Source organism: Triticum aestivum, chromosome 6B (genome assembly GCF_018294505.1).
Source record: "Triticum aestivum cultivar Chinese Spring chromosome 6B, IWGSC CS RefSeq v2.1, whole genome shotgun sequence".
In the NCBI taxonomy this organism is placed as follows: Eukaryota; Viridiplantae; Streptophyta; class Magnoliopsida; order Poales; family Poaceae; genus Triticum; species Triticum aestivum.
The window spans coordinates 232,225,898-232,252,048 of record NC_057810.1 but is presented as its reverse complement, the minus strand read 5'-3'; the positions used below and the strand labels follow the sequence as shown (position 1 = coordinate 232,252,048).

Here is a 26,151-nt window from a genome sequence, read left to right as displayed (position 1 = left end):
GAAACTCGTCATCGGTCGGTGATGATCGATGGTACTCTGCAGTGGGGGTTGAGTGGTGTGGTTTTACGACCCTCGAGACTCGACCGGGACGGCGGAGGCTTGACACGGTAATATCGGCGAGGCATGCAGTTAGCACGGGACATGGAGACAGGCCAGGGCTCTGGTGGTCATACATGTGGTGAGACAACTGCGAATTTGACTCGGGGTGACTACAAGCAACGGTGAAATTCCTTCATGTTTCAGACAGGCGGTCAAGAAAGGGGCGGTGATGTTGAGTTCAGGTAACTCTTATGTGTGACACCCAGTATGTGAGTTGTTCACTTTCATGCAGGATCGGTGTGTGATGGCGTTGGACGGATACTCTGAAAGTTGGGAGCACAAGCTAGAGTAACAAGGAACTTAATTTTGTTCGAGTGTTGCCTGTGGTCAAGAAAAGAAGGGACTACAAGTTGCAGGTGGAGTCACATGAAGTCTTTGGAGTAGCAGCCGTACTCACGGGATAAGCTCAAGTCCAATGTACATGGAAGTTTGACGCATTAACGAATTCATGGTGGTGGAGAATATTCGCCAAGGTGGAGTTTGTTAGAGTTGTGTCGAATATAGTGTACAAGGTAGGTTACAATTGGACTTGTAGTTGTATTGTGTTTACATAGGATATGGAGTCGTGTCCTAGTAGGACACTTGTATCCTACGCCTCTCATATATAGCGGGGGTAGACACACGATGTAACCTATGCTAACATAATAGCATCGGAACGCAGGGGAAGCCGGCGGCATGTGCCGGTGTCCAGGGCGACCGGGTGCAGTATTGTAGCGATGTCACGGGGAGGAGCGCCCGTAGTCAGGCCCCGAGGATGTAGCCATATCGGTGAACCTCGTTAACAAATCTTGGTGTCGTGCTTGTGTGATTGCTTGGTCCTCAGATGATCGACGGTATGCCTCGGATTTATTTTAACAAGAAGGCGTTGGAAATACAACTCGCTCCATCCAAGGACCAGTTGGCAGATATATTCATCAGGGCATTGCCGGTTGATGTGTCTAACAGATTAAGGTTCAATCTCAACTTTTCCGCAAAAAATAAAGGTTCAATCTCAACTTAGTCTATGTAAAGTTGTAAGTGAAGGGGGGCCGTAAAACCAGTTAAGAGTTAGTAAGGGCCTGTTCGGACTCCCTCTCGCTCTCCAATTCCGCTCCGGAGCGGAGCAACATGCAGTGTTAATTTGAGGAGCTGCTAATATGGTACTCCACCCGCTCCGCTTCTGAATGGAGGAGTGGAGGGCTACCGAACACAGCCTAAGACTGTTAGAATCCTACCGAATTACGCTAATAATCTTGTTGTACAAGTTAGTATCTTGTAATCTGTTGGTAGTCTTAGCAACTGACTATTGTCTGACATGCTACTATAAAAATATACAGCCCAGATCAAAACCATGAGCTATCGAACCAATTCCCTAATCGATGCAATCTACGTATGATTCAATCCCATAGTACCAACAAAAACCAAATTAAGAATTGGCTCCTCTTAATTACGAAAGGTGTTGACAACATCAGTGCCTAGCTTGGCCAGCGTATGCACAAACGGTCGATGGAGCCTTGTTAACTTTGGGCTTCAATATTAACCAGGTATGAACTGATCATGCATGCATGGTTCTCTTCTCTTGCCAGTAAGAATGGCTCGGGAGCCCAACAAAATTCTGCACTTCTGCCTGCAAAACTAATTTGTAGCAATTCATCCTTTAGAAGCGCACGTATACCGTCAAGCTTAACTGAAAACTTCTTTAACATTGGCACCTATCAATATGTAATTCACTGTTTGGATATTGGTCAAGTGATAAATTACACTTATGTCTCATGAAAAAATAGTTTTCATAACATCATGATTATATAGTTCAATATTAACATATTCATACGATATATAACGGTCGAAAATGCACACTGTAGAGGGGGTATATCTACTAGGCATTAACAAGTAATATGAATAAACAAACAATGATCCATTTGGAATGCTGGAACTTCAGTAGAAAACGGTTAATTTCCATGAGGTTCAAGTGAAATTTCAATGATTCAAACAAATTATTTAGGAGAAAAATCAATGAATGTGAACAGTGAAAGGATAGTCAGACACATTTATGAAATGTCTGCTAAATCCAAACATCATGATTCTTTTGATGAAGTGTCCACTATTACCATTTCTATGTCACATACCTAACTAATAGTCACTGAATGAGTGGAATATATGTACATACAGAAGAAGATAAACATATAGGTGATGCAACAAGATGAATGCACAGGATGAAATGATGTCTAGTGCACCGGGCTGAAGCATTAGGTAATGCATTAGACTGACATATTTGGACAAAATGAACAAATATAAAGGAACAAGATGGCATTCAGGTAGTATTCAGTTATGGTTAGGTTAAAAAGCTAGGCTGCTGATGTACTAAAAGCAACTAAAAGTGATCCCGACGAAAGACCGCAATCAACACTGATTCTGTTCTCCCCTTTATATTTTGGGTGTCAATATAAAATTTGACTCATGATTGAGATATATGATACCGATAACTCGTCTCTAAAGAGATGGTGATGACTTATCATCATGAGTCATGCTACAAATTCAAATACTAAAGTGATGACTGAATGTTGAGAACATAGATTTGTAAAAGTATAAAAAATATAAACTGAATATATTCCCAATTACTAGATTTGCTAGTAAGGATTACTCCAGGTTAGAAAATATTCTACAATTACTGTTATAACCACACGCAAAAAAAAGATGGTCAAACATTAGATTTGCTTTCCCCGCAAAAAAGAAACAACATTAAATTTGCTAGTAAGGATTACTCGCAAACATTAGAGGAGAGTCAAAGATATGAAAGAAATCATGGTTAATTAAGGATAAGTTTAACACACTGAAATTTAATCTAGGACAACTACAATACTTTAGTATGTGTTTTCGATTTCCCATCATATGCTCTATACTTCAAATTAATTAGCATGGTCTACTAAACTATAACTCTCTTTCTATTCAGAAAGTTCTTTAGTGTGACTAGTTATAGTTTAGGGAGAACTACACCTTTTTGGCCCTTCCTCTTCATTCAACTGGCCGTGATGCCAGAGAAATGAGCCAATTCGCCAACGCAAGAGCTGAGCAGCATGAGTGCATGGCATGGCTCTTTTTAAGGAACCAATTAAGAAGGCATGCATGCTAAGATCCCAATGCAATCAGGCTAGAGAGCGAGGGGGTAGACATATGGGTCCATATGTCCCAAAGGAAAATGATACATGCTCACATATCCAGGAGGCAACTCAACAAGAGAGGTTTAAGGATATGTTTTTGCCATCTAAAAGGGGTGCCGGTGTTGAGAAATCCCATAATTTTGTTTTGAGGGGACAGGGGTCCAGGAACTGGGAATGGCATGCGTTGATGCATGGGGATCGCATGATGCCATTTTCCATATGCTTCCTGTGGGACAGCTTACCAGCATATCTCTTGAACTAGGTCTACAAACCTTCTCCTTGGGCAGAACGTACTAGGAGACACGTACTACATTTTCTTCTTGTTTCAAACTAGTTTCACAAAATTGTACGTACATATAACTGTAAACTATCAGTATTTAGTAAACCGCACCTTTAAGTTTTCATTGAACAGAATGGCAACCACTACTGCGGGTTTTTATCAGAAAAAACACATTTGATATTTTCTTTCAGTAAACCGCACATTTAGGTTTTCGTTCAACAGAATGGCGACCTCTACTGCGGTTTTGTATCAGAAAAAACTCACTTGATATTTTATTTATTTCTTTAGCTTTACCGCAGCAGTGCGCGTATTAAAGAAGTACTAGCCAGCTATACATAGTGGTACCTTCATGCATAATACTACAATTAATTAATGGGTTACTAATGTACCGGCCTTTCACAGCACACAAGAGTCTGATCATTACCTCTAATAAGTACACTAAAAAGGGAAGGCTACCCAAGCATGATTAGTTTATGGTTAGTGGCGGCCAAAGCATGATTAGTTATAACAAAAAAAACACCAAGGGGAGCAAGTGAAATGCAGGGATAAATTTAAAAAATGAACTCAATCCACAAGATCCTCTATTGCTTGATGTTGAACAGATCAATTGTGTGTAGCTAGACCTAATTGTTTTTGTAAAGACAGGGCCATGCATTTCTCTTTAGTTAGTAGCATCACAAAAGCGAGAAATTAATCCAGATATGCATCAAAACTGTCATAACACGTCCTTTTAAAATTCAAAGTACATGGCGTCCTAGGAAGTGCGGAGACAAACTTATATATCTTCAATCACAAATTAATTAATATGAAAAAATAAAGAGTTTTTTGATAAAAATTGTGCCATTGGATTTTTTATGAAAAATAGTTTCACGATATTTAAAAAATGATCTATACTTCAACATTCATACAAAAATAGTGGTCAAATCTGCACACCGGAGACGGTACAAATTCGGAAACACCATCCACTCTAGAACATATTTTAAGTAGTAATTAGCAATCTATAGCAACTCCACCAATATGGATTGGAGAGGGGAGGTTGAACAAACAACAAAGTGGAAGTAAATAAAGATAGATGAAGATGTAAAGCAAAGAAGAAATAACTGAAAGTATTAGTTAGTGGTGGTAGAAGGTTTACCAGGTCGAGTGCCAAAAGATCCTCTCCCAGATCTCCCAATGGCGATTGGCGCCCTCTCCAGTTCCCATGCAACGCGTCCACCGATCATGCACAACCTCCTCTTCTTCAATTCGTCTTCGCCTTCGTCGACATCCCCTTCTCTTCTCCACTGGTCCTTGCATGCATGCACATCCCCATTCTCAGTTCCCTCCCAAACCTCACCGAAGCCATTTGAGCAGCCGCAAGATCAAGCACCGATCTTCTTGCTGCCGGCCTCCAACTTGCTCGATCGGGTTCCATATACTTCATTGCGGCAATGCGATGCAGTAGCTAGCTTGGGAGCAAGAATCCATCAATGGAGCACGCGAGAGGTCCAACACCATGGATAGATCACTTGCATTGCTAGTGCCACGAAGAGACCGACATGAGCGTCCGCGTCTGCCAGCCGAGGAAGCACGCGCCGCCGGCCTCCTCCGCCGCATACCCCTCCGACGGGTAGTGCAGGCGCAGCAGTAGCCGCGCCTGCGACACCGCGAACGTGCTGGCCGGCCACGGATTAAGCCCCGCGGCGCGCGCGGCGGCCGTCCACGCTTCGAAGCTGCGGGGCCGCCCACCGCCGCTGCCGGGGCCAGCCACCACCGCGTCGATCTCCGTGCCGAGGATCTCCTGCTCCACCGCCAGCCGTTCCGCGCTGCCCGGCGGCACCGTGGCCTCCAGCGCGTCGAACACCGCCGAGTAGAAGTCCATCGCCGCGGCCACCCGCCGCGGTAAGTCGTCGTCGTCCTCTCCTCGGCCGGCTTCGCCTTGCCTCTCGGCGATGGTCACCACGGCGGGGTTCATCGAACGGACCCACCTCAAGAATGCGGTGAGCTCACCGTCGCCGGAGAGCCTGTGGAGGAATAGCACGCAGTTGACGGCCAGAGTCTCGTCCGGGTGCAGCTCAAGGCAGGCGGCCGGGTCGGCGGCAAGCTGAGCCGTGCAGGGAAGGAGCAGCGGGTGGAAGCGGAATGGGAGGTTGAGGGAGCTGGCGAAGGCGCGGAGGCGGTCGCCGGTGCGAAGGAGCACATCGAGGTCAGGGCCGGCGCCGGTGATCCTGACCTCGGGCGGGCCGACGGCGGCGTCAGCGCGGTCGCATATGGCTTGAAGGAGCGGGGGCCACTGCACGCCGTGCGCGGCGTCGAGGTCCACGATGTGCACGCGCCGCGCGCCGGCGGCGGCCTCCAGGATCGCCTGGTTGGCCGTCAGGTGCGCGAAGCGCAGGAACGGCGCGATCTTGTTGTACGCCAGGTGCGCCGCGGACGACGCCGGCGCCACGCCCACGCCCACGGCCGCTGGCGGGCCAACGCTACTTCGTCCCTCGTCGGCCCGTAGCGCGAGCGCGCGCGCGAAGTGGTGCGCGAGGCGGTCGGCCGCGTCTCCCCGGGGGTCGGCACCGGAGAGCGCGGCGCCCGCGGCGCGCCGTGCCCCGTCGAGGTCCCCGCGGTGCAGCAGGTCGGCGCACGCGAGGACGAGCCCTCTCGGCGAGGCGGCGGCGACCGGTGCGCGCGGCGGTTGGGCGGCGTCGTCGTCGGGCTCGGGCGGGTCGAGCATGGCGTCAGCAGCAGTAGCAGGCGGTGGGCGCAGCGCATGGCTCGGGCGGCTTAATAGCAGCGCGGAGGCGGAGGTGGCCGCGGCATCTTCTGAGCTTGCTGCTGCCCCAGCGGCTTCCGTGACAGAGGGACATGATCGATCATCTGCAACACGCGCACACACTACAGGTGTTCCCTTCCACCAGTAGACTATGCAATAGGTTAGTACTCTACAGAGAGAGAGAGAGATAGAGAGTTTTCCTCTCTTTCTAGGAGGGGAGAGGAGAGAGAGAGACGAGAGAAAAGGTAGCAGGGTGTGCAACTTTGCATTTGTTGTCTTTTATCCCGTGGACTTTGGTGGGGGGATGGTCAAGATGTTCTTCTGTATCTTTTGAGATATTATTATATGTTATATAATTGATCTAATTTTTATGATTTGTGGATTAAACAAATAAGGCTAGGCTAGTAGAAAGCTTACCTTGTTAGATCATGAAAGTAAGCTCGAGTTCAAATTTTCCTGATATGAACAGTAACATTTAAAAAATCTGGTTTATTTGGTGGCAAACATTAAAAATGTTTGAAATGCTTACAAAGTTTCATCATGAATTCACATTTGTGAAAGTCGGGCACAAAAAAAAGCTCCAAAATGTGTTTGAAAGTAGCATTTTTGGAGCATTGATTGTTCTGCCACAACTTCCACAAATGCAATTCTAGGATCAAACTTTTCGATAACCCGAAACACTCCTTAATGTTTCCATAATTTATTACATTTTTCTGAATTTATTGTTCATCCGGGACTACATGCACATGGTTAGTCAAAATACATGCACAAAATAGAGGGAGAAACACACTATTTTTTGCAAGAATGGAGCCTAGAAAACACAAGAATTTCCTTTGTTCTTGTATGTCACAAAAACAGAATCAGAATGGACATGTTGGATCTATGTGCGTTCTTTATGAAATGTGTATGCTAAAAATTCTATAAATCTTTAATAGCACAAATCCCTTGGCTGGAAAATGAAAGAGAGTGCTCAATTATATAGAACTGAACCCTCCTCCTGTTAAGGGGCCATCATTTTTCTTGAGGTGTCTTAGCGGCAAAAAAAATTTAGGTAATCTTAGGAGCAATAGGTTTTATATTCGCAAAGAGCTTTTGACCAGTTCAGGTCTCATATAAACCAGGTGAGACCCGCCCTGATGGATGACATGTGGCATTCACAAATCACAAAGCATCTAATCTCTCCCCCCTGATTTGAGGTGGGGGTGGGGTAGATGCTTTGTGATTTGTGAATGCCACATGTCATCTATCAGGATGGGTCTCACGTGCTAACCCGTGAGACCTGGTCTCATATAATTTTTTTCCGTTTCAGCACCTAGCCACAACAAATTCATCGTCCACACATGCATCATGATTCATGCAAGGTCCCACTAATTAATTATAAGTTACTACAATACCAAGCCTATACGAGACTACATACAGCCACCATACAATGCATGCATGGCAGGAAAAGGTACCCAGTTTCTCTCTCTTCTCTTCCACAATAAACACACATTGTTATTTCATCTTTGCTCATTTTAATCATTCATATATTTTCAACCATAATTCTGTTATTAAAACTTTTTATATATTTGAACTCCTAGCCCCAAAACCATTGGAATAAGATCAATTTTGGATACATTTCAAACATGTTTAATTTCAATGTTTCAATCTGCATATGTCAATCAATGAGTGAAATTGGTCTTCAATTTCAGTGAAGTTATTTTTTGAAATGAGTGAAACATGTTTTTTTCAAAAGGAGTGAAGGTTTCCAGTGAAATTAGTTTCTTTCAGAAGAGTGAACTTTTGAAATTATTTTAAAAAAGTGAAATATATTATGACATTATTAGAATGTATTAAATCATTTTGTTTTAAATAGTGGAGTATTATCCGAAATAAGTGAAATAGTTTCTGAAAATAAGTCTAAAATAATTAAAATGGTTTTTTGAAAAAATTGAAATTGGATTCTTGAATTGAGTGATATATCTTGTGAATCTAGTTCTTGAAATGATTGTTTGAAATATTTTGAATATGTTTTTTTAATGAACTGAAACTACATTTTGAAATGACTGAAATAGTTGAAGTGAAAGAAATCGATTGAAACATTAAAATTTAAATGTGTTTAGAATATATTCAAGATTGGTCTTGTTTTAAAAGTCTGGGTACCATGAGTTCAATATACAAAAATTTCAAAAACAAAATTATGGTTTAAAAAGATACAAATTATTGAAATTAGCAAAGATGAAAAAAAGTGCATTTATTGTGTGAGAGACCAGGGATGAAACCTGTCTCATCCCTGCCATGCATGCATGTATACCACTTCAAAAAACTTCCAAACCATGAATACCTTTCTTTCTGAACATAGGCTCTCATACCATATGCACATACACTTACCCCTATAAATACATGCACACGCACCCTACCCCTATGAACGTCTACGACAGAATGATCCGGCATATCATCTTCGATTGACGAAGTCGTCATAGACACCTTCTAGTCAGTGAGAACGTTTCCTCCCACTGAATACACATCGCCAAAAGGCTTGAAAAATATTCAGGAAAACCCGAGCACCAGTGTCAAGTCTGAGACTTGAACCTTGGTGGGCTAGGGATACCACTGGGTGTGCCTATTTTCAGTCATTTCGAACGATCTAATTTCCATCTAACGCATGTGAGGAGAGTCGTGGTATTTCTATAAAACCCGTAATTGCTTCACATGTGCACAAAACCCATTAGCCTTTCTAGACTAGTCTCATTCATCTCACACCTCATCCAAACAAATAGGAATAATAAATCTGGGTGAAAGCAAGCATATCATTAATTATATATATAAATGCGATGATTTTTCAAGTTTGTGAACATATATTATAATTTGTTTTGGATCTGTTGAAAGGCACAAACACTTTGCTAGTTAACACAGTAGTTGTGAGAAGTGATTTTAACACATTCTAGCCCATAAGATCTTTTTTGCGTTTTGCTTATGCACAATTGTCGAATACATTGGCCAAAGGCTGTTTTAATCTCCCTGAAAATAAAATTTCAATAAAGATCATACACACTCTAAAACATTATATATACACTGCAACATTAGTTGGAAAGTATCAAGTTGGGTAACCAATTAATCGTCTACTTAACCACTCTGTTTGCAAATTATATTGACGAAATACAATGTGTGCTAAGATCACATGAACTAAATTAAATAGATATTTATAGGGCTTTAAAACAAATCCAGGAAAACATGCTTATATATATGATTGAGTATTAGGTGCAAAATTTAATTTATATGCAAAGTATTGCAAGTTTGCACCTTTTGAAAAAGGAGCAAGTTTGTGTAATATATCACATTCAATGCAAATGAATTGTTAGAGTGTCTCCAACAGAATGTGTGTTAGCTGGTTAGTAAAACTAGTCATATGATCTACCAATATGTTATGCCCCCAGCTATGACAGTCAGTAACCAGCCATTGTCGGGCAAGGTGACCAAGGTCTAGAGCCCGCCACTACTAGGAGGAGTACCCGGGTGCCAAGGCCCAAGGTTAAAGGCTGATCACTGATACGTCTCAAACATATCTATAATTTATAAAGTATTTATGCTATATTTACATCGAAGATATATGTATTTGGCACAATATTTATTTGGGCTAACCTATTAATTCAGTGCTAGAGGCTAGCTCATGTTTTCTATTGTTTTAGGGGTTTTATGTGAAAAATTCACGAAGCTAGAAATGTGCTAATTATTTTTGTGATTTTTTATGAAATATATCAGATTTTTGGCAAACGGATCATCGTAAGGCGGTGCTCGAGGGCCCCACATGGCCTCGTGGAGCGGGTAAGCCCCTGGCCGCGCCGTGGGCCCATGTGGAGCACCCTTAAGTCGGTAGGAGACGTTCTTTCGCTGCAAGAAAACTAATTTACAAAGAAAAATGTGTTAAAGTTTCAGCCGGATCGAATTATGGATCTTTTGATGTTTAAGAAACAATGCTTGGCCAGAAAACAGAAGCGAAAACAGGAGATAGACAAGAAAGATCCAATCTTGGGGAGAGCTCCCTCTCTCCCTGGATATGGGGCCCCTTCCCCCTTTCCTCCGCTGGCATCAGGACGCGCAGGGGACATCTCCGGTATCACCATCACCAACAACTCTCGCTCTATTCCCATGGTGATGTGTGAGTAGTTTATCCTCAGGGCTGAGAGTATGTACTAGTGGCTATATGTTCAATCTCTCTCTCTCTCTCTCTCTCTCTCTCTCTCTCCCATGTTCATGAAAGATTGTGATCTTGATTGTATCATGGGATTTATCAATATAGTTGGATCATGTGATGTTCATCCCCTTCTTTTATTTTTATGGTGAGCTGAGTATTGCTCTTTGAAATTTATTTATGTTGGATTGAATAGTTTGGAGTTGAGATAGCATGATGCATGTCTAGTCATTAACTTGCGGATACGTGTGGTGACATTGGAGTAATCTATGCATAAAGGTTGAGCGATAAGTATCATATGATGTCGTCATAAGACAATTCGAGGGACTACATGTGGCGATCATATGGGCGGTTCAACAGATTAATATTGGAAATATGACTTTGAGGTGGTTTGTAAGTGCACCTTACGTGATTTCATCCTACTTTATTTGACAAAATAGAAACTTTGGAGTAATTCTTTGCTGCACTTTTGAGGTCATATCATGTGGTTCAATTATGTTAATGATGTTGAGAGTTGACACTAGCGAAATTAAGAACCCTAGGCCTTGTTTCCAAGCATTGAGACACCGTTTTATTCACTTTCTTACTTGCTACCTTGCAGTTTTTATTTATTCAGATTATAGAAAAACTATTCATACCATCCATGTTACACATATATCACCATATATCTCTTCGCCGAACAAGTGCACCTATACGATTGACAACTCTATTGGGTGTGTTGGGGACATAAGAAATTACTTGTATTTGATTGCAGTGTTGTTCAAAAGAGAACCATTTTCATCCTACACCTCCCACAAATTGATAAACCTTAGGTCATCCACTTGAGGGAAATTTGTTGATGTCCTACAAAACTCTGCGCTTGGATGGCCAACAAAGTCTAAAAGAAAAAAGTTGCTTTGTAGACATCAACCACCTTCATGCGGGTAAGGGCCTAACCCATGTAATAGCTACTTATATTGAGAGGCTAGGAAGGGATACGAAGAACCCTGCACTCATGCTTCCTCCAATCCTGGAACATGTACTTAATTAGTTGTATTTATGAGGATATGAACCACTGGGTGTTAGAATTTGTATCTAGAGCCATTGTTCCTCCCCGCTTCTATCCTCAAGTCTAAATCCAAGGAGAGGTTTGATGCTGATTTTCTCGATAGTAGTAATACTGGTCTGAGGTTGATCGATATGAACCTTAGAGCGGCGACACATTCTGGCACTGAGAAAGAGTAACCCACAAATCTAGGAGCAGTTCACGCAAACTTGGTGGATGTCACCGCGTAGAATTTGGAGTCGGCCAAGTGATACGTCTCCAACATATTTATAATTTTTGATTGTTCCATGCTATTAAAGTATCATTCTTGGATGTTTATACTCATTTACTAGCAACTTTGTATCATTTTTTGGGACTAACCTATTGACATAGTGCCCAGTGCTAGTTGTTGCTTTTTGCTTGTTTTTTTACTTTGCAGAATATCAATATCAAACGAAGTCTAAATGCCACGAAACTTTCTGGAGAATTTGTTCTGCCCAGAAGACACCCAGGAGGCCCAAGAAGTGCACCAGAGGGGGCCACAGGCCCACTAGGCACCAGGGCGCGCCAAGGCCCCCAGGCATGCCCTGGTGGGTAGTGAAGCCCACAGGCACCCGCTCCACCGACCTCTGGCTCTATAAATACTCTAAAATCCCAAAAAAAACCTAGGGAGTCGACAAAACACAATTCCAGCCGTCGCAAGTTCTAGAACCATGAGATCAAATCTAGAGGCCTTCTTCGGCACTCTGCCGGAGGGGTCAACAATCAGGGAGGGGTTCTTCATCATTACCCTTCCCCCTCCGATGATGTGTGAGTAGTTTACCACATACCTACGGGTCCGTAGGCAGTAGCTAGATGAATTCTTCTCTCTTTTTAATCTTCAATACAATGTTCTCCTCGATGTTCTTGGAGATCCATTTGATGTAATGAATTTTTGTTGGGATCCGATGAATTGTGAGTTTATGATGATATCTATCCTTGAATATTATTTGAGTCTTCGTTGGACTCTCTTATGCATGATTGTTATAACCTCGTATTTCTTCTCCGAAGCTTTGGTTTGGTTTGGCCAACTAGATTGTTTTTTCTTACCATGGGAAGAGGTGCTTTGTGATGGGTTCGATCTTGCGGTGCTCAATCTCAGTGACAGAAGGAGACATGACACGCATGCATCATTGCCATTAAGGATAAAAAGATGGGGTATATTCCTACATGAATAGATCTTGTCTACATCATGTCATCATTCTTATTGCATTATTACATTTTCCATGAACTTAATACACTATGCATGCTGGATAGCGGTCGATGTGTGGAGTAATAGTAGTAGATGCAAGCAGGAGTCGGTCTACTAATCTTGGACGTGATGCCTATATACATGGTCATTGCCTAGGATATCATCATAATTATTTTCTATTCTGTCAATTACCCAATGAAAGTGCGTTATATCGACTAGAGGGGGGGTGAATAGGCGATTTTTATGAATTCTTCGCTGAGGAATTTGCCGGTGAGGAAATTCCTTAGTGAAGAACTACTTGCAGCGGAATAAGTACTCAGAAGTAAGCATGACAGAATACACACATAGTCATCATGATGAAATGAAGACAAACACAGAGTACGGAAAGCGTAAACACAGGATAACACAAGATGAAGACAAACAGACTGAAGAAATTGAACTGAGGAAATTGAGAAAGTCTTCAGTCAAAGTCTTCAAACACAGATATGAACAATTACTCAACACAATAATGAGGAAATGAAAGAGTTGAGGAAATAGAACCAGTAAGGTTGGTGAAGACAATGATTTGGTAGACCAGTTCCAACTGCTATCTCAGTTGTACGTCTGGTTGGAGCGGCTGAGTATTTAAACTCGAGGACACACAGTCCCGGACACCCAGTCGCTGAGCACGCAGCTCAGGACACCAAGTCCTCACCGTATTCTCCTTGAACTAAGGTCACACAGACCTCGTCCAATCACTCGTGGTAAGTCTTCAGGTGACTTCGAAACCTTCACAGACTTCGCTCACTCGGCGATCCACAATTCCTCTTGGATGCTCTAGACCATGACGCCTAACCGTTTGGAAGAAGCATAGTCTTCAAAGGTAACAAGCGTCAGATCCACGCAGGATCAATCTCTTCAGTGATGCTCAATCACTTTGGGTTTGTAGGTGTTTGGGGTTTGGGATTTTCCTCACTCGATGATTTTGCTCAAAGTCCTCGAAGAATGGGTTGCTCTCAAATGACAAGTGTCAGTTTCTCTCGGAGCAGCCAACCAGCTAGTGGTTGTAGGGGGCGGCTATTTATAGCCTAGGGAGCATCCCGACATGATAAGACATAAATGCCCTTTAGTGATATGACCGTTATGTGGATAAGATATTTTGGAACAGCTGGCGCGTAGCACAGCAACGGTCGGAAATTTGACTCTCAAATTCCTCAGGGCTATCATGTTCCTCACTTTGTAGGCAATCCGCACTGGTGAATTCCTAACTCCTCAGTCAGAACAAATTCCTCAGCGACCAGAAGAACTTCGTCTCTGTCACTGAAGAAATTGACTGAACTGTATGAGATTTCCAATGGCTTCACTTGAAGGGATTGGTAGGTGTAGGATTTTGAGTTGAGCATCACATGGAAATTTTTCCTTAGTATTTCCTTGACCCCCTGTAACAGTACGGTGTTTCCTATGACTCAAGAAAGAGAAACACAAAACTATGAAAACGATAGTCTTCAAGCTTCATATTCCTTGCATGAATATCAAGTCTTCACAGACACACCAATTTCTTCACTTTCAAAGTCTTCATGAAAGTCTTCAGGAATACCAAAATCTTCAGTCGAAGATATTCATTTTTAGGGGTCAACTTTCTCTGGCAATATCAAACTCCTCATAGACTTATAGACCTGTGTACACTCATAAACACATTAGTCCCTTAACCTATAAGTCTTCAATACACCAAAATCACTAAGGGGCACTAGATGCACTTACAATCTCCCCCTTTTTGGTGATTGATGACAATATAGGTTAAGTTTTCAACGGGGATAAACATATGAAGTGTAAGTACTGATATTGAGGAATTTGATGGCAAGATATAGAAGAAATCCCCCCTGAAGATGTGCATAGTGAGGAATTTGCTTTTGAAGCAATGCACACTTGAAGAGTTGAATCATGGAGATCCCCCCCTATATCTTCTAATTCATACATGCATTTGACATATAATATGAAGAATTTGAAATGCATGATGAAATATGGTGCCTGAAGAGATTCAGCATGCGTGAAATAATATTAACGAGGAACAAGCATGCAGAATCAGAGCACAGTGCATCAAAAGTATCAGAGCACCATCGGGTTTAAGATTACAACTCGATCCAATAAAAGTTTCAGAAGAGCGAGAGTTGTAACTTAGCAAAAAAACACCCATATAATAGACCCGCTTGAAGACTAACTCAGATTTCTCCCCCTTTGTCATCGAATGACCAAAAGGATCGAAACTGAGGACTAACGCCCCTGAAGAATATCAAGTTGATGGAGGAGCGCCAGCGTTGTCGGGGTCAATTGTCGTAGTAGGGCCTGGTGCAGTGTCGTCCAAGTCTTCATTTTCATCAGTGTCGCGCAATGAAGAATAGGAGCTGGCCACCAAGGAAGGAACCTTGACCTTCTTGAATTTCTTCGGTGGAGGTGCAGACCAGTCAAATTCTTCCTTGAGACCCATGCTCTTCAGATCTTCTGCGCTGTAGACATGAGATAGAACAGCCCAGGTACGGTTGAAGGTTTCATGGAGGTAGTATTGGTTTTTCTTCACTACATTGTGTGTTCAGGTCATGTTGTAAAGAATTGAACCAAACTGACGCTTGACCCATTTATGATTGCGATCAACTTTCTGATGAAGACTGAGGAGTAACTCACGATCAGTCATCACCCTGGGTGCTGTGGCTTGAGGAATTTGCCTAGCAGAGGTGTTAGCGACAGAGTCATGGGTGGCAGAGTCATCATTGGTGGAGTAGGATGCAGCCTTGCGAAATCAACCATCCAATGGACGAATGCCTTCATCTATCACAGCAGTTGCCTTGCCTTTGTCATCAGCTGAGGAAAATGTCCATTTGAGAACTTCAATTGGAGGCAAGTAGCTGCCATGGTTCAGAGTATTAGCCTTGTAGTTGAGTGAAGACCTTGTCCTGATGAACCTCATAATCCATGGCGCATAAGGCTTCAGCTCAAATGGTGACATAGCAATATTTGCCAGAGTCCTCATGAAGAAATCATGGAAGTTGACGGAACGCCAAGAATGATATTGAAAAGCATATTCTTCATGATGCCAATGACTTCTTCATCATTTGAGTCGTGGCCTTTGATAGGACTCACTGTCTTCGTCAGAATGCGATAGACAGTCCGAGGCACATACAGTAATTCCTTGACGAGGAATTTGATTCATGGGGCCTGCCCTGGCTTCAAAGGCTTCATCAGCACTTGCATGTAATGATTTGTAAGCTCAGGCTCACTATAGACGCAACGAGCACCATCAAGGGGAGGACTGAGTGGGAGGGCACGAAGCAATTCAGTTGCTGGTGCCTTATAGTGAGTATTTTCTGACATCCAGTCCAGCACCCATGAGTTCACATCTTCAGAATTTCCTGTGATGTGCAGCGTTGCAAAGAATTGAAGAATGAGTTCTTCATTCCAATCACAGATGTCAGTGCAGAAATTCAGCAATCCAGCATCGTGAAGAACACTGAGGACTGGCTCGAAGCATGGCAGAGATTCCATGTCCACGTGAGGAATGTGTGCATGATCAAAGACTTTGTCTTTGTCGAATAGCACAGAGGAATAGAAATTTGCTTGACTAGCAGTCCAGAAACGCCTCTTCCTTATGCGAGCAGAATCATAGGGATTGTAGTCAGTGAAGAACACATGCTCGTTGAAGAAATCAGCAGCCTTGAACTTTTGCTTCTTTGAGAATGGATCCTTTGGCTTGGGCACATGAGTGTCAGTGAGTTGCATCACAACCTCAGGAATCGCAATCTCCGGTTCTTCAGGCTGACGAATTTCTGGTTCCTCTTCAGTGGCAGTCTGCATGTTCAAAGTATCAGCAACAGCAGTTTCTTCAGCACTAGTGGCTGGAATTTCTTCATGCACAGATGAGGTGGGATGAGTTTCTTTAGAGCCCATTTGAACGGTTGGTGCAGGGGACTGAGGTATTTACTGTAGTGGGGCGAAGTGTGGAGATTTGGGATGCTGACTTTCTCAAAAGTCATCATTCATCACAGGCGTAGTGCATCCAATATCCACGTCTTCATCTTCAATTTCTTCAACGCCAGCCTCTTCAGCTGTGAACTGAGGCATTGGCGAGGAAGCAACATGTGTTGAAGGGATCGCATCCACTTCAATTTCTTCATCAATCTGCTCTGACGAAGCAGCAGAATGATTTTCTTCATCAGATCCGCTAGGGATCACATATTCTTCACCAAAAGTAACAAGGTCCTTTGATGGCATGGTGGAAATTGGAATAACATCAATTGGATTCTCAAGTGAGCTGGTCATAGTCTTCATTTTCTTCAGAGCTGAAGAATCTGAAGCAAATGATGCTTTCCTTTTCTTCACTGCAGCTCTCTCTGCAGCCTTGGTCTTCCTCACATCTGATGTAGATGGAAGGGTAGGAGTTGGTGTAGGCGCAGGAGGAGCTGAGGAATCTGTTTGAATTTCCTCAGGCGCAACTGATGCAGTTGCCCTGACTTCTTCATTTTCTTCAGGAACACCACTAGTGGATGCCCTGGCAATGTCTTCAGCGGCTGGAATGGAGTCATCAGCCCTGGAGCTAGCATTTTCATCAGCATCCTGAAAGTCATCAGCGGTGCTGGCATGTTCTTTAGTTTGCTGAACAGAGGCTTCAGCTTGAGGAATTTCTTGTTGCGATGGGGCTGCAACATTGGTGAACTTCTCAGTCAGTTTAACGAACCTGACTTTGGCTCCTTGCCAATCAGCATAATATGCATTGAAATCATCGCTGAGGGCTTTGATTTCAGACTGGATCTTGAGGAGTTCATCAGTTGTCATTTTGACAACGTTTTTCCTCAGGAACTTCTCTTTCCTGAACTGAGCCTTCTTGATTTGTCTGGCCTTCTCAAATTTCCATTTCTCTTCATTGATGAAATGGGCCAGCACGTGACTTTGGCCAGGAGTCAAATGAAAATCAGGCATAGGAGTGTTTGGGTCCTTGTGCCAGAGATCAATGTAGTCGAGGATCACCTTTGGATCCAAAAGCAGTGGCACAGTTGTGCCTTTGGCTCTAGCGGCCCTTTCTTGCTTGTCTCTGATGATTTGTGCAAGTTCATCATCATCAGCTTCATCGTCAGATGGCACTTGGAAGGCAACCTGTTTCTTCTTCGGACTAGGCCGAGGACCTCATCCAGCAGTTGTCTTGGTCTTCAGCAGAGTGGGGCCTGATAAAGAGTTTGGTGCAGCCGAGGAACTCGCTGAGACACCAGAGGCAATAGAGATGCCTGCAGTCCTTTGGCATGTGGCCAAATGTACAGGTGTTGAGGACTTTGCCGGAGCAACTAAGGATTTTGGGGGAGGAGCTGAGGACTTTGGAGGAGTAGGAGCAGCATGAGGAACTGGCCGTGAGGGCTTTGAAGAATCTGGCCGTGAGGGCTTTGAAGATTCTGGCCGTGAGGGCATTGCTGAGGAACTTGGCCTCTAAGCGGGCTTCTTTGCCATTGATTTTCTAGGCTTGTCAGAGGCCCTTGTGGCAGCAGCAGCAGCAGAGTCTTCATTAAATTTCCTCACTGCTTCTTTGGCTTGTCTTGCCAACTTGGCTTGGCGTTTGGCCCATTCTTCAGGAAAATCCTGACCATGCTTGATGCTGGTGGGGTCAGCTTCTTGACCAGGTGCCAATGGAGCTCTTGGGCATGGAGGATTTAGAGCGAATTTCTTCATATACTTTGGAGTTACATATCTGTACTCCCTCCATTCTCTTGCCCATCTCCTTTCAATCCTCTGTATGCGCACCTTGCGCTGATTTTTGTTCTCCTTTCCGAACTTAGCCTCATCAGGTGTGCAATAGTCAGCATAGATGTCCTCAGGTATTTCAAACGCAGTCATGACTTCAGGCTTCTTTCCTCCTTTCTGTGGTTTCTTACCTTCTGCCATATTCTTCAGTTGAGGAATTTGAACAATCGAATTCTCTGAAGAAGTATGCAACTTTTCTTTGAGGAACGCTGCAAATGAGTTAAGTTGATGAGAACCTAGTGATTCAGCAGCGGACATGAGTACCTGTGAACAGAGTATAGTTGCGAGGAATTTGAAGAGGTCATATGCGTTCTCAGAAGGTTTTCAAAATGAACAAGTTTGAGGAATTTGACCAGATGAGTCTTGAAGAATTTCACTAAGCGTACTTTGTCTTAGGTTCCAGAGTTGTATAGATCGACGATCCACACAATTGAGGAATCTTGAAGAAAAATGATGCTTAGGGAAACGGATCAAGAACAGATGACTAGTGAGGTGTTTTGTGTGTGAGGATTTGAAGAATAAAACACCTTTGAAGATTTTGTGGAGAAAATTTGAATCAAAGAGGGCAGTAAAAGTAACTTTTAATTACCCTGGATGAAGAACACGACGAACTGAGAAGTGTTGATTTGAAGCTCGTCAGTTCAGATCTTCCACGCCCTAACTTGGCGGAGGAAGACAGCTACGGCGGCGGTGGAGTGAAGATTTATGCGGCCGACGCGAGTACAACGGCGACGAGGTCGAGGCAGTGAAGCTCTTCCTCACCAGCGACAATGGAGTAGCGGCGGTGCTAGGGTTTGAGAAGCTCGAGCGAGAGAGAGAGCGGTCGAGCGGAGTAAAGAAAGTGAGGAAGGCTGAGGGGGTATTTATAGTCGCAGTGAAAAACTGTTCGCCCGAAGATTTAGGACGAACTTGCCCCTGGCCCTTCTCATTCGCCTGACATGTGTCACCCACGTACTGAAAAGTGGAGATCGTGTTAGATCGTGGGTGAATAGATAAGTCTATCATGGGATGCGGGACGGTTTGAGCGGCAAAACCAAAAGTTGGATAAGATTAGTTTTAAAGTTCCGTTCACAATTTCTTCAGCTGACAAGGACATAGTGAAGATTTTGAACGAGTTTCAAATAGAACGCACATGAAGAATTGTGAATAGATTGGGTTGAGTATAGCATAGAGGGGGAAGGGTTCGATCACATTCACTTAGTAGAAAATGCAACTTGAAGAAATAGCCATAAGTGAATGCCGTAGAGGACATAAACCCATATATATATATATATATATATATATATATATATATATATATATATATAGCCAATGAAGAAAAACGTCGGAAATAGTGAAGATTTTGCAAAGTTGAAGAATTTGAAAGACTAAAGAATTTCAAAAACTAAGGAAAAACTCAAATTGAAGATTTTCAACTTTGGTGGTGGCGTGACCCACCGTATAAGAATGATGATTTCATACACCGCGTACAATTGTCGTAGGGTTCTGAGAATCAAATTCTTCATTAATTTCTTCACACTTAGAGTGTTATTATTAATTGATTGAAGAAAAACGTTTCTTTATGTGTTGCACATCTAAGTCATCAATTTTGCATAAGTGTTAGGATGTGTGTCCTTTTCAAAGAACATTCGAAGACTCTAAGATATTTAGCTCACACCACAACTTGCTAAATCTCTTCTCATCCAAGGGCTTTGTGAAGATATCGGCTAGCTGTTCTTCAGTCTTCACATGCTCAATAGAAATGCCGCCCTTCAACACATGATCACGAAGAAAATGATGACGAATCTGAATGTGCTTTGTCTTCGAGTGCTAAACAGGGTTGTGAGCAATCTTGATGGCACTCTCATTCTCACAGTAGAGAGGAACATTCTTCATGTTGGTGCCGTAGTCCTTGAGAGTTTGCTTCATCCACAACAATTGAGCACAGCAAGAACCAGCAGCAATATACTCAGCTTCAGCAGTAGACAGTGATATGAAGTTATGTTTCTTCGAGGACCAACAGACCAAAGATCGTCCGAGGAAATGACAAGTACCAGATGTTGACTTGCGGTCCACACGATCACCAGCATAGTCAGAGTCAGAATATCCAATGAGATCAAAAGTAGAGCCCTTGGGGTACCATAGTCCTAGTGTTGGTGTGTGAGCTAGATATGGAAGAATATGCTTCACAACCTTATGGTGTGATTCCTTCGGTGTAGCTTGAAATCTGGCACACATGCAAACACTAAGCATTATATCTGGCCTAGATGCACATAAGTACAATAAAGAACCAATCATGGAGCGGTATACCTTGTGATCAAAGTCAATACCATTTTCATCAGTGCATAGATGGCCATTTGTGGGCATAGGAATTTTGACTCCTTTGCAATCTTGCATGCCGAATTTCCTCAGAACATCCTTGAGGTATTTCTCCTGAGATATGAATATGCCATTGTGCTGTTGACGAATTTGAAGACCTAAAAAGAATTTCAACTCTCCCATCATAGACATTTGATATTCTTCACTCATCATATAGGCAAATTCATCACTATAACGTTGGTCAGTACAGCCAAAGATAATATCATCAACGTATATTTGACACACAAACAGTTCACCATCATAAGATTTAGTAAAGAGAGTAGGGTCGAGTGAACCGGGTGTGAAGCCATTCTTCACGAAGAATTCCTTCAAAGTATCATACCACGCCCGAGGGGCCTGCTTGAGGCCATAGAGGGCCTTGTTGAGTCTGAAGACTTTGTCAGGATTCTTTGGATCTTCAAAACCTGGGGGTTGAGCAACATATACTTCTTCCTCAAGCTTACCATTGAGGAATGCACTTTTCACATCCATTTGATATAAAGTGATATTATGATGGTTAGCATAAGCAAGTAATATGCGAATAGCCTCAAGTCTAGCAACAGGTGCAAAAGTTTCATCGAAATCAATTCCTTCAACCTGTGTGTAGCCTTGAGCTACAAGTCGTGCCTTATTCCTCACCACAAGGCCATTTTCATCTTGCTTGTTGCGGTAGATCCACTTTGTGCCAATGATATTATGCTTGCGAGGATCTGGACGTTTGACCAGTTCCCAGACATTGTTGAGCTCGAACTGATGTAATTCTTCTTGCATGGCCTGAATCCACTCAGGCTCCAGAAATGCTTCATCTACCTTAGTGGGCTCTGTGATAGAGACAAAAGCATAGTGCCCACAAAAGTTAGATAAATGTGAAGCTTTTGAGCGTGTGAGAGGACCTGGTGCTTCAATGTCATCGATGATCTTTTCAACTTGCACTTCTTTTGCAACGCGAGGATGAGCTGGTTGTCATCGAGGAATTTGATCAGCATTTTCTAGCACCATTTTCTTCAGCATTTTCCTCAGGTACATTAGCTCGACGATCTTCGCGTTCTGGAATGAATTCTTCAGTAGATTCTTCGGTAGGAATGACATCCTCAGTAGCCTTGAACTTGATAGAATCTTCAGGTGTTGGTTCATCTATCACAGAAGGTAGGTGCTCTCTTTGCGAGCCATTAGTTTCATCGAACCGCACATCTACAGTTTCAACAATCTTGTGAAGAGCGATGTTGAAGACTCTGTAGGTGTGCGAGTCCTTTCCGTAACCAAGCATAAAACCTTCATGTGCTTTTGGTGCGAATTTAGCATTGTGATGAGGATCCCTAATCCAACATTTAGCACCGAAGACTTTGAAATAACTCACATTGGGTTTCTTGTCAGTGAGGAGTTCATAGGCAGTCTTCTTGAAGAATTTGTGAAGATATACTCTGTTGATGATGTGGCACGCGGTATCAATTGCATCAATCCAAAAACGATGAGGCGTTTTGTATTCATCAAGCATAGTGCGAGCCATCTCAACAAGAGTTCTGTTCTTGCGCTCCACGACGCCATTTTGCTGAGGAGTATAAGGAGCAGATAACTCATGAGTAATACCAAGTTCATCAAGATAGTCATTAAGACCGGAATTCTTGAACTCAGTTCCATTGTCACTCCTGATGTGCTTGATCTTCACACCAAAGTTGGTTGAAGCCCTCGAGGAAAATCGTTTGAAGACTTCCTGCACTTCATGTTTGTAAGTAACAATGTGTACCCATGTGTAACGAGAGTAATCATCAACAATAACAAAGCCATATAGAGATGCATCATTAGTCACAGCAGAATAATGATTAGGACCGAAGAGATCCATGTGAAGCAATTCAAATGGTCGAGTGGTGGTCATGATAGTCTTCGCTGGATGCTTGGCCTTAGTCATCTTCCCAGCTTCACAGGCTCCGCACAAGTGATCCTTGAGGAATTTGACATTCTCAATGCCAATGACATGCTCTTCTTCGCGAGCGTGTGCAGATTCCTCATGCCAGCATGACCAAGTCGTCGATGCCATAGCCAGCCTTCTGAAGCTTTTGCAAGTAAGCACACGGCAGGTTGTGGTCCTGTAGAGAAATCAACAATGTACAAGTCTCCTCTCCTAAAGCCTTCGAAGACTTTGGAATTGTCAGCTTCCATGATCACAACACAACGATACTTGCCAAAGACAACAACCATATCAAGATCACAAAGCATTGAGACAGACATGAGGTTGTATCCTAAGGACTCGACAAGCATGACTTTGTCCATGTGTATGTCCTTAGAGATCGCAACCTTACCTAGACCCAATACCTGACTTTTGCCTTTGTCAGCGAAGATGATATGCTTCAGATGTGACGGTGTTAATGGAGCATCCATCAATAGATTCTTGTCACCAGTCATGTGATTTGTACATCCACTATCGAGGACCCACTCATTTGCTTTGGGTTGATCATCCTGCAGATGAATTAGTGCAGCTTACAAACTCATATACTTCATCAGTGAAGAATATGACATCAGTATCATCAGTTCAATTTCATCAAGCGATAGCACAGATAAGCAGTGTGAGGACGTGTGAAATGAAAGTTCATTTCATCATGATTCGCCTGCGTCCTTTCAGGCACTGTTCAGGTCTCCAGCAAATTCTTCAGTCGTTTTGAGCACGACTGGAGACCTGACCCTGCATAAGAGATTAGTTCTTTTTCTTCACCACCCACATCTGGAGGGGTGGCAAAGAATTCATCACTCTGCGAGCACCATATGAGAAAGGTGGCATGGACGCCAGTCCACTTCGTTTCACATAAGAGGGGTTAGGGTAAGCATATGAATAAGCAGAGAAATTCTTCGAGGACTTATGAACATAATGATTTGAAGAATAATGCACATATTCATAGCCCTTAGCTCTACCCTGCGAAACAGAGTTGTTAGCACGATGATGTTCATATGAGGATTTTGATCCTTTTGAGGAATTTGATCCATGTGAGGAATTTGGTCCGTATGAGGAGTTTGATCTGGGGTTCCTATTCTTCACTGGTGGTGTCATGAGGACATTCACCTGAAGACTTTCAACATAACTTTTGGGAACCCAGATTTTCTTCATAGGGGAACCGTTCCTGCAGTTAGTGCCAACATATCTAGCAAATACTTCACCATTCTGATTTTTGAACAGTTTATAGTTGGAGTCAAATGACTCATCAGAAGAATGAGGAGATTCACATGTAAAGCCAGATAAGTTAGATGGATCAACTGGAGGTCCCTTTGCAGCAACCCATGAGGTTTTGGGGTACTGCTCAGGCTTCCAATATGTTCCATCAGCATTGAGTTTCCTCTCAAAGGCAATACCCTCTTTCCTAGGGTTTCTGTTGAGGATCTGCTTTTTAAGCACATCACAAAGAGTCTGATGCCCTTTGAGGCTTTTGTACATGCCTGTCATATACAATTCCTTCAGCCCTGCATCGTCAGTGATACTAGCAATGTCCTCAGATGAGGAATTAGTGATAGCAGAGGCAGGTGAAGAATTTGTAACATTTGAAGCATTTGAACATTCAGGTGAAGAATTAGCAGATTCACGTTCAATGCACTTTAAGCATGGAGGATCAAATTCTTCCTGAGTAGCGCTGATTTGTTGAGCAAGTAATGAATCGCGCTCCTTCTGAAGATCTTCATAACTCACTCTTAGCTTCTCAAGATCTTGCTTTCTTTGAAGAAATTCATAAGAAAGCTTCTCGTGATCAGTTAAGAGAGTTTTATGATGACTTTGAAGGTTGTCAAACTTAGACTGAAGTCTCTGAAGATTTTCAGTTAAGTCTTTAGTGCGGTCCATTTCATCACCCAACATATCATCACTTTTGTCTAGCATGTTTTGAAGTTTTTCAATAGCCTTTTGTTGTTTCACAGCAATCTTAGCAAGTTTAGAGTAGCTAGGCTTGAGATTTTCATCAGATTCATCCTCACTTGATTCAGAGGAGGGGTATTTAGTTACCTTAGCAGCCTTTGCCATGAAGCAATAGGTGGGAGCGTAGTCGTCATTGCCTTCATCAGCGTTGTTGGTGTTGCCATTTTCTTCAGAGTTGAAGATAGACTTGCTGACAAATGCGGTAGCAAGAGCTAGACTTGCCACACCTGACTCAGACTCCTCGGATGCCTCCTCTTCCTCATTATCCTCAGATTCAGCCTCAGAATCCATTTCCTTGCCAATGAATGCCCGAGCCTTCTTGGAGCTGCTCTTCTTGTGGGATGAAGACTTCGAGGATTTTGATGATGAAGACTTTGAAGATTTCTTCTTCTTCTTGGCATCATCAGAACTGTAATCCTTGTATTTCTTCTTCTTTAGTTCCTTGTCCCACTGAGGACAATCTTGAATGTAGTGACCAGGCTTCTTGCATTTGTGGCATAGCCTTCTCTTATAGTCACTTGATGAGGAATCACTGCTCCTTGAAGATTTTCCAAAGCGACCACGTCTTGAGAATTTCTGGAACTTCTTCACGAGCAGTGCTAGCTCCTGGCTCAATTCTTCAGGATCACCAAGGCTACTACCAGAATCTTCACATTCAGATTCAGACACTGCCTTGGCCTTCAGGGCACGTGTTCTGCCATAGCTTGAACCATAGAGATCTCTCTTTTCAGCAAGCTGGAACTCATGAGTATTTAGCCTCTCGAGGATATCAGCGGGATCTAGTGACTTGTAATCAGCACGCTCTTGAATCATCAGTGCCAGAGTGTCAAATGACGAATCGAGTGATCTCAGCAATTTCTTCACCACCTCATGATCGGTGATGTCAGTGGCACCGAGCGCTTGAAGCTCATTTGAGATATCAGTGAGGCGATCGAAGGTTTGCTGAACATTTTCATTGTCGAGTCTTTTGAAGCGGTTGAAGAGATTGCGAAGAACGTCAACACGAGAGTCACGTTGAGTTGAGACTCCTTCGTTTACTTTGGAGAGCCTATCCCAGATAAGCTTAGCAGTTTCCAAAGCACTCACTCTACCATACTGCCCTTTACTCAGATGACCACATATGATATTCTTCGCTTGAGAATCGAGTTGCTTGAATCTCTTCACATCAGCAGCATTCAGGGAAGGTGTGACTGAGGGAACACCATTTTCCACAACGTACCAGAGATCGTTGTCAATTGCTTCAAGATGCATTCGCATCTTATTCTTCCAGTAGGGGTAGTCCGTGCCATCGAAGGTAGGACACCCAGCAGAGACCTTGATCATACCTGCGGTCGACATAACTAGAACTCCAGGTGGTTAAACCAAAATCACACAGAACAAGGGAGTACCTTGCTCTGATACCAATTGAAAGTGCGTTATATCGACTAGAGGGGGGGTGAATAGGCGATTTTTATGAATTCTTCACTGAGGAATTTGCCGG

The 26,151-nt window shown here is 43.1% G+C and overlaps 1 protein-coding gene across 2 annotated transcripts; it reads right to left on the bottom strand.

The window, feature by feature from the left end:
* Window positions 1-1,095: 1,095 nt before the first annotated feature.
* Window positions 1,096-6,418, bottom strand: LOC123136722 (protein MONOCULM 1). 2 transcript variants are annotated; one of them, XM_044556197.1, is made up of 2 exons: window positions 4,652-6,418; window positions 1,096-1,705 (listed from the first exon to the last, which is right to left on the bottom strand). In XM_044556197.1, exon 1 carries the CDS (start codon window positions 6,218-6,220, stop codon window positions 5,033-5,035), a length of 1,188 nt encoding a protein of 395 aa, XP_044412132.1. In that variant the 5' UTR covers window positions 6,221-6,418; the 3' UTR covers window positions 1,096-1,705; window positions 4,652-5,032. The 2 variants fall into 2 exon arrangements, with proteins under 2 accessions (XP_044412132.1, XP_044412131.1); XM_044556196.1 differs by having other exon boundaries at window positions 1,128-1,713.
* Window positions 6,419-26,151: the final 19,733 nt, after the last annotated feature.

Bases quoted from the DNA above. Each gene is read 5' to 3' on its own strand.
- LOC123136722 (XM_044556197.1), bottom strand. From the start codon at position 6,220: ATGCTCGACCCGCCCGAGCCCGACGACGACGCCGCCCAACCGCCGCGC.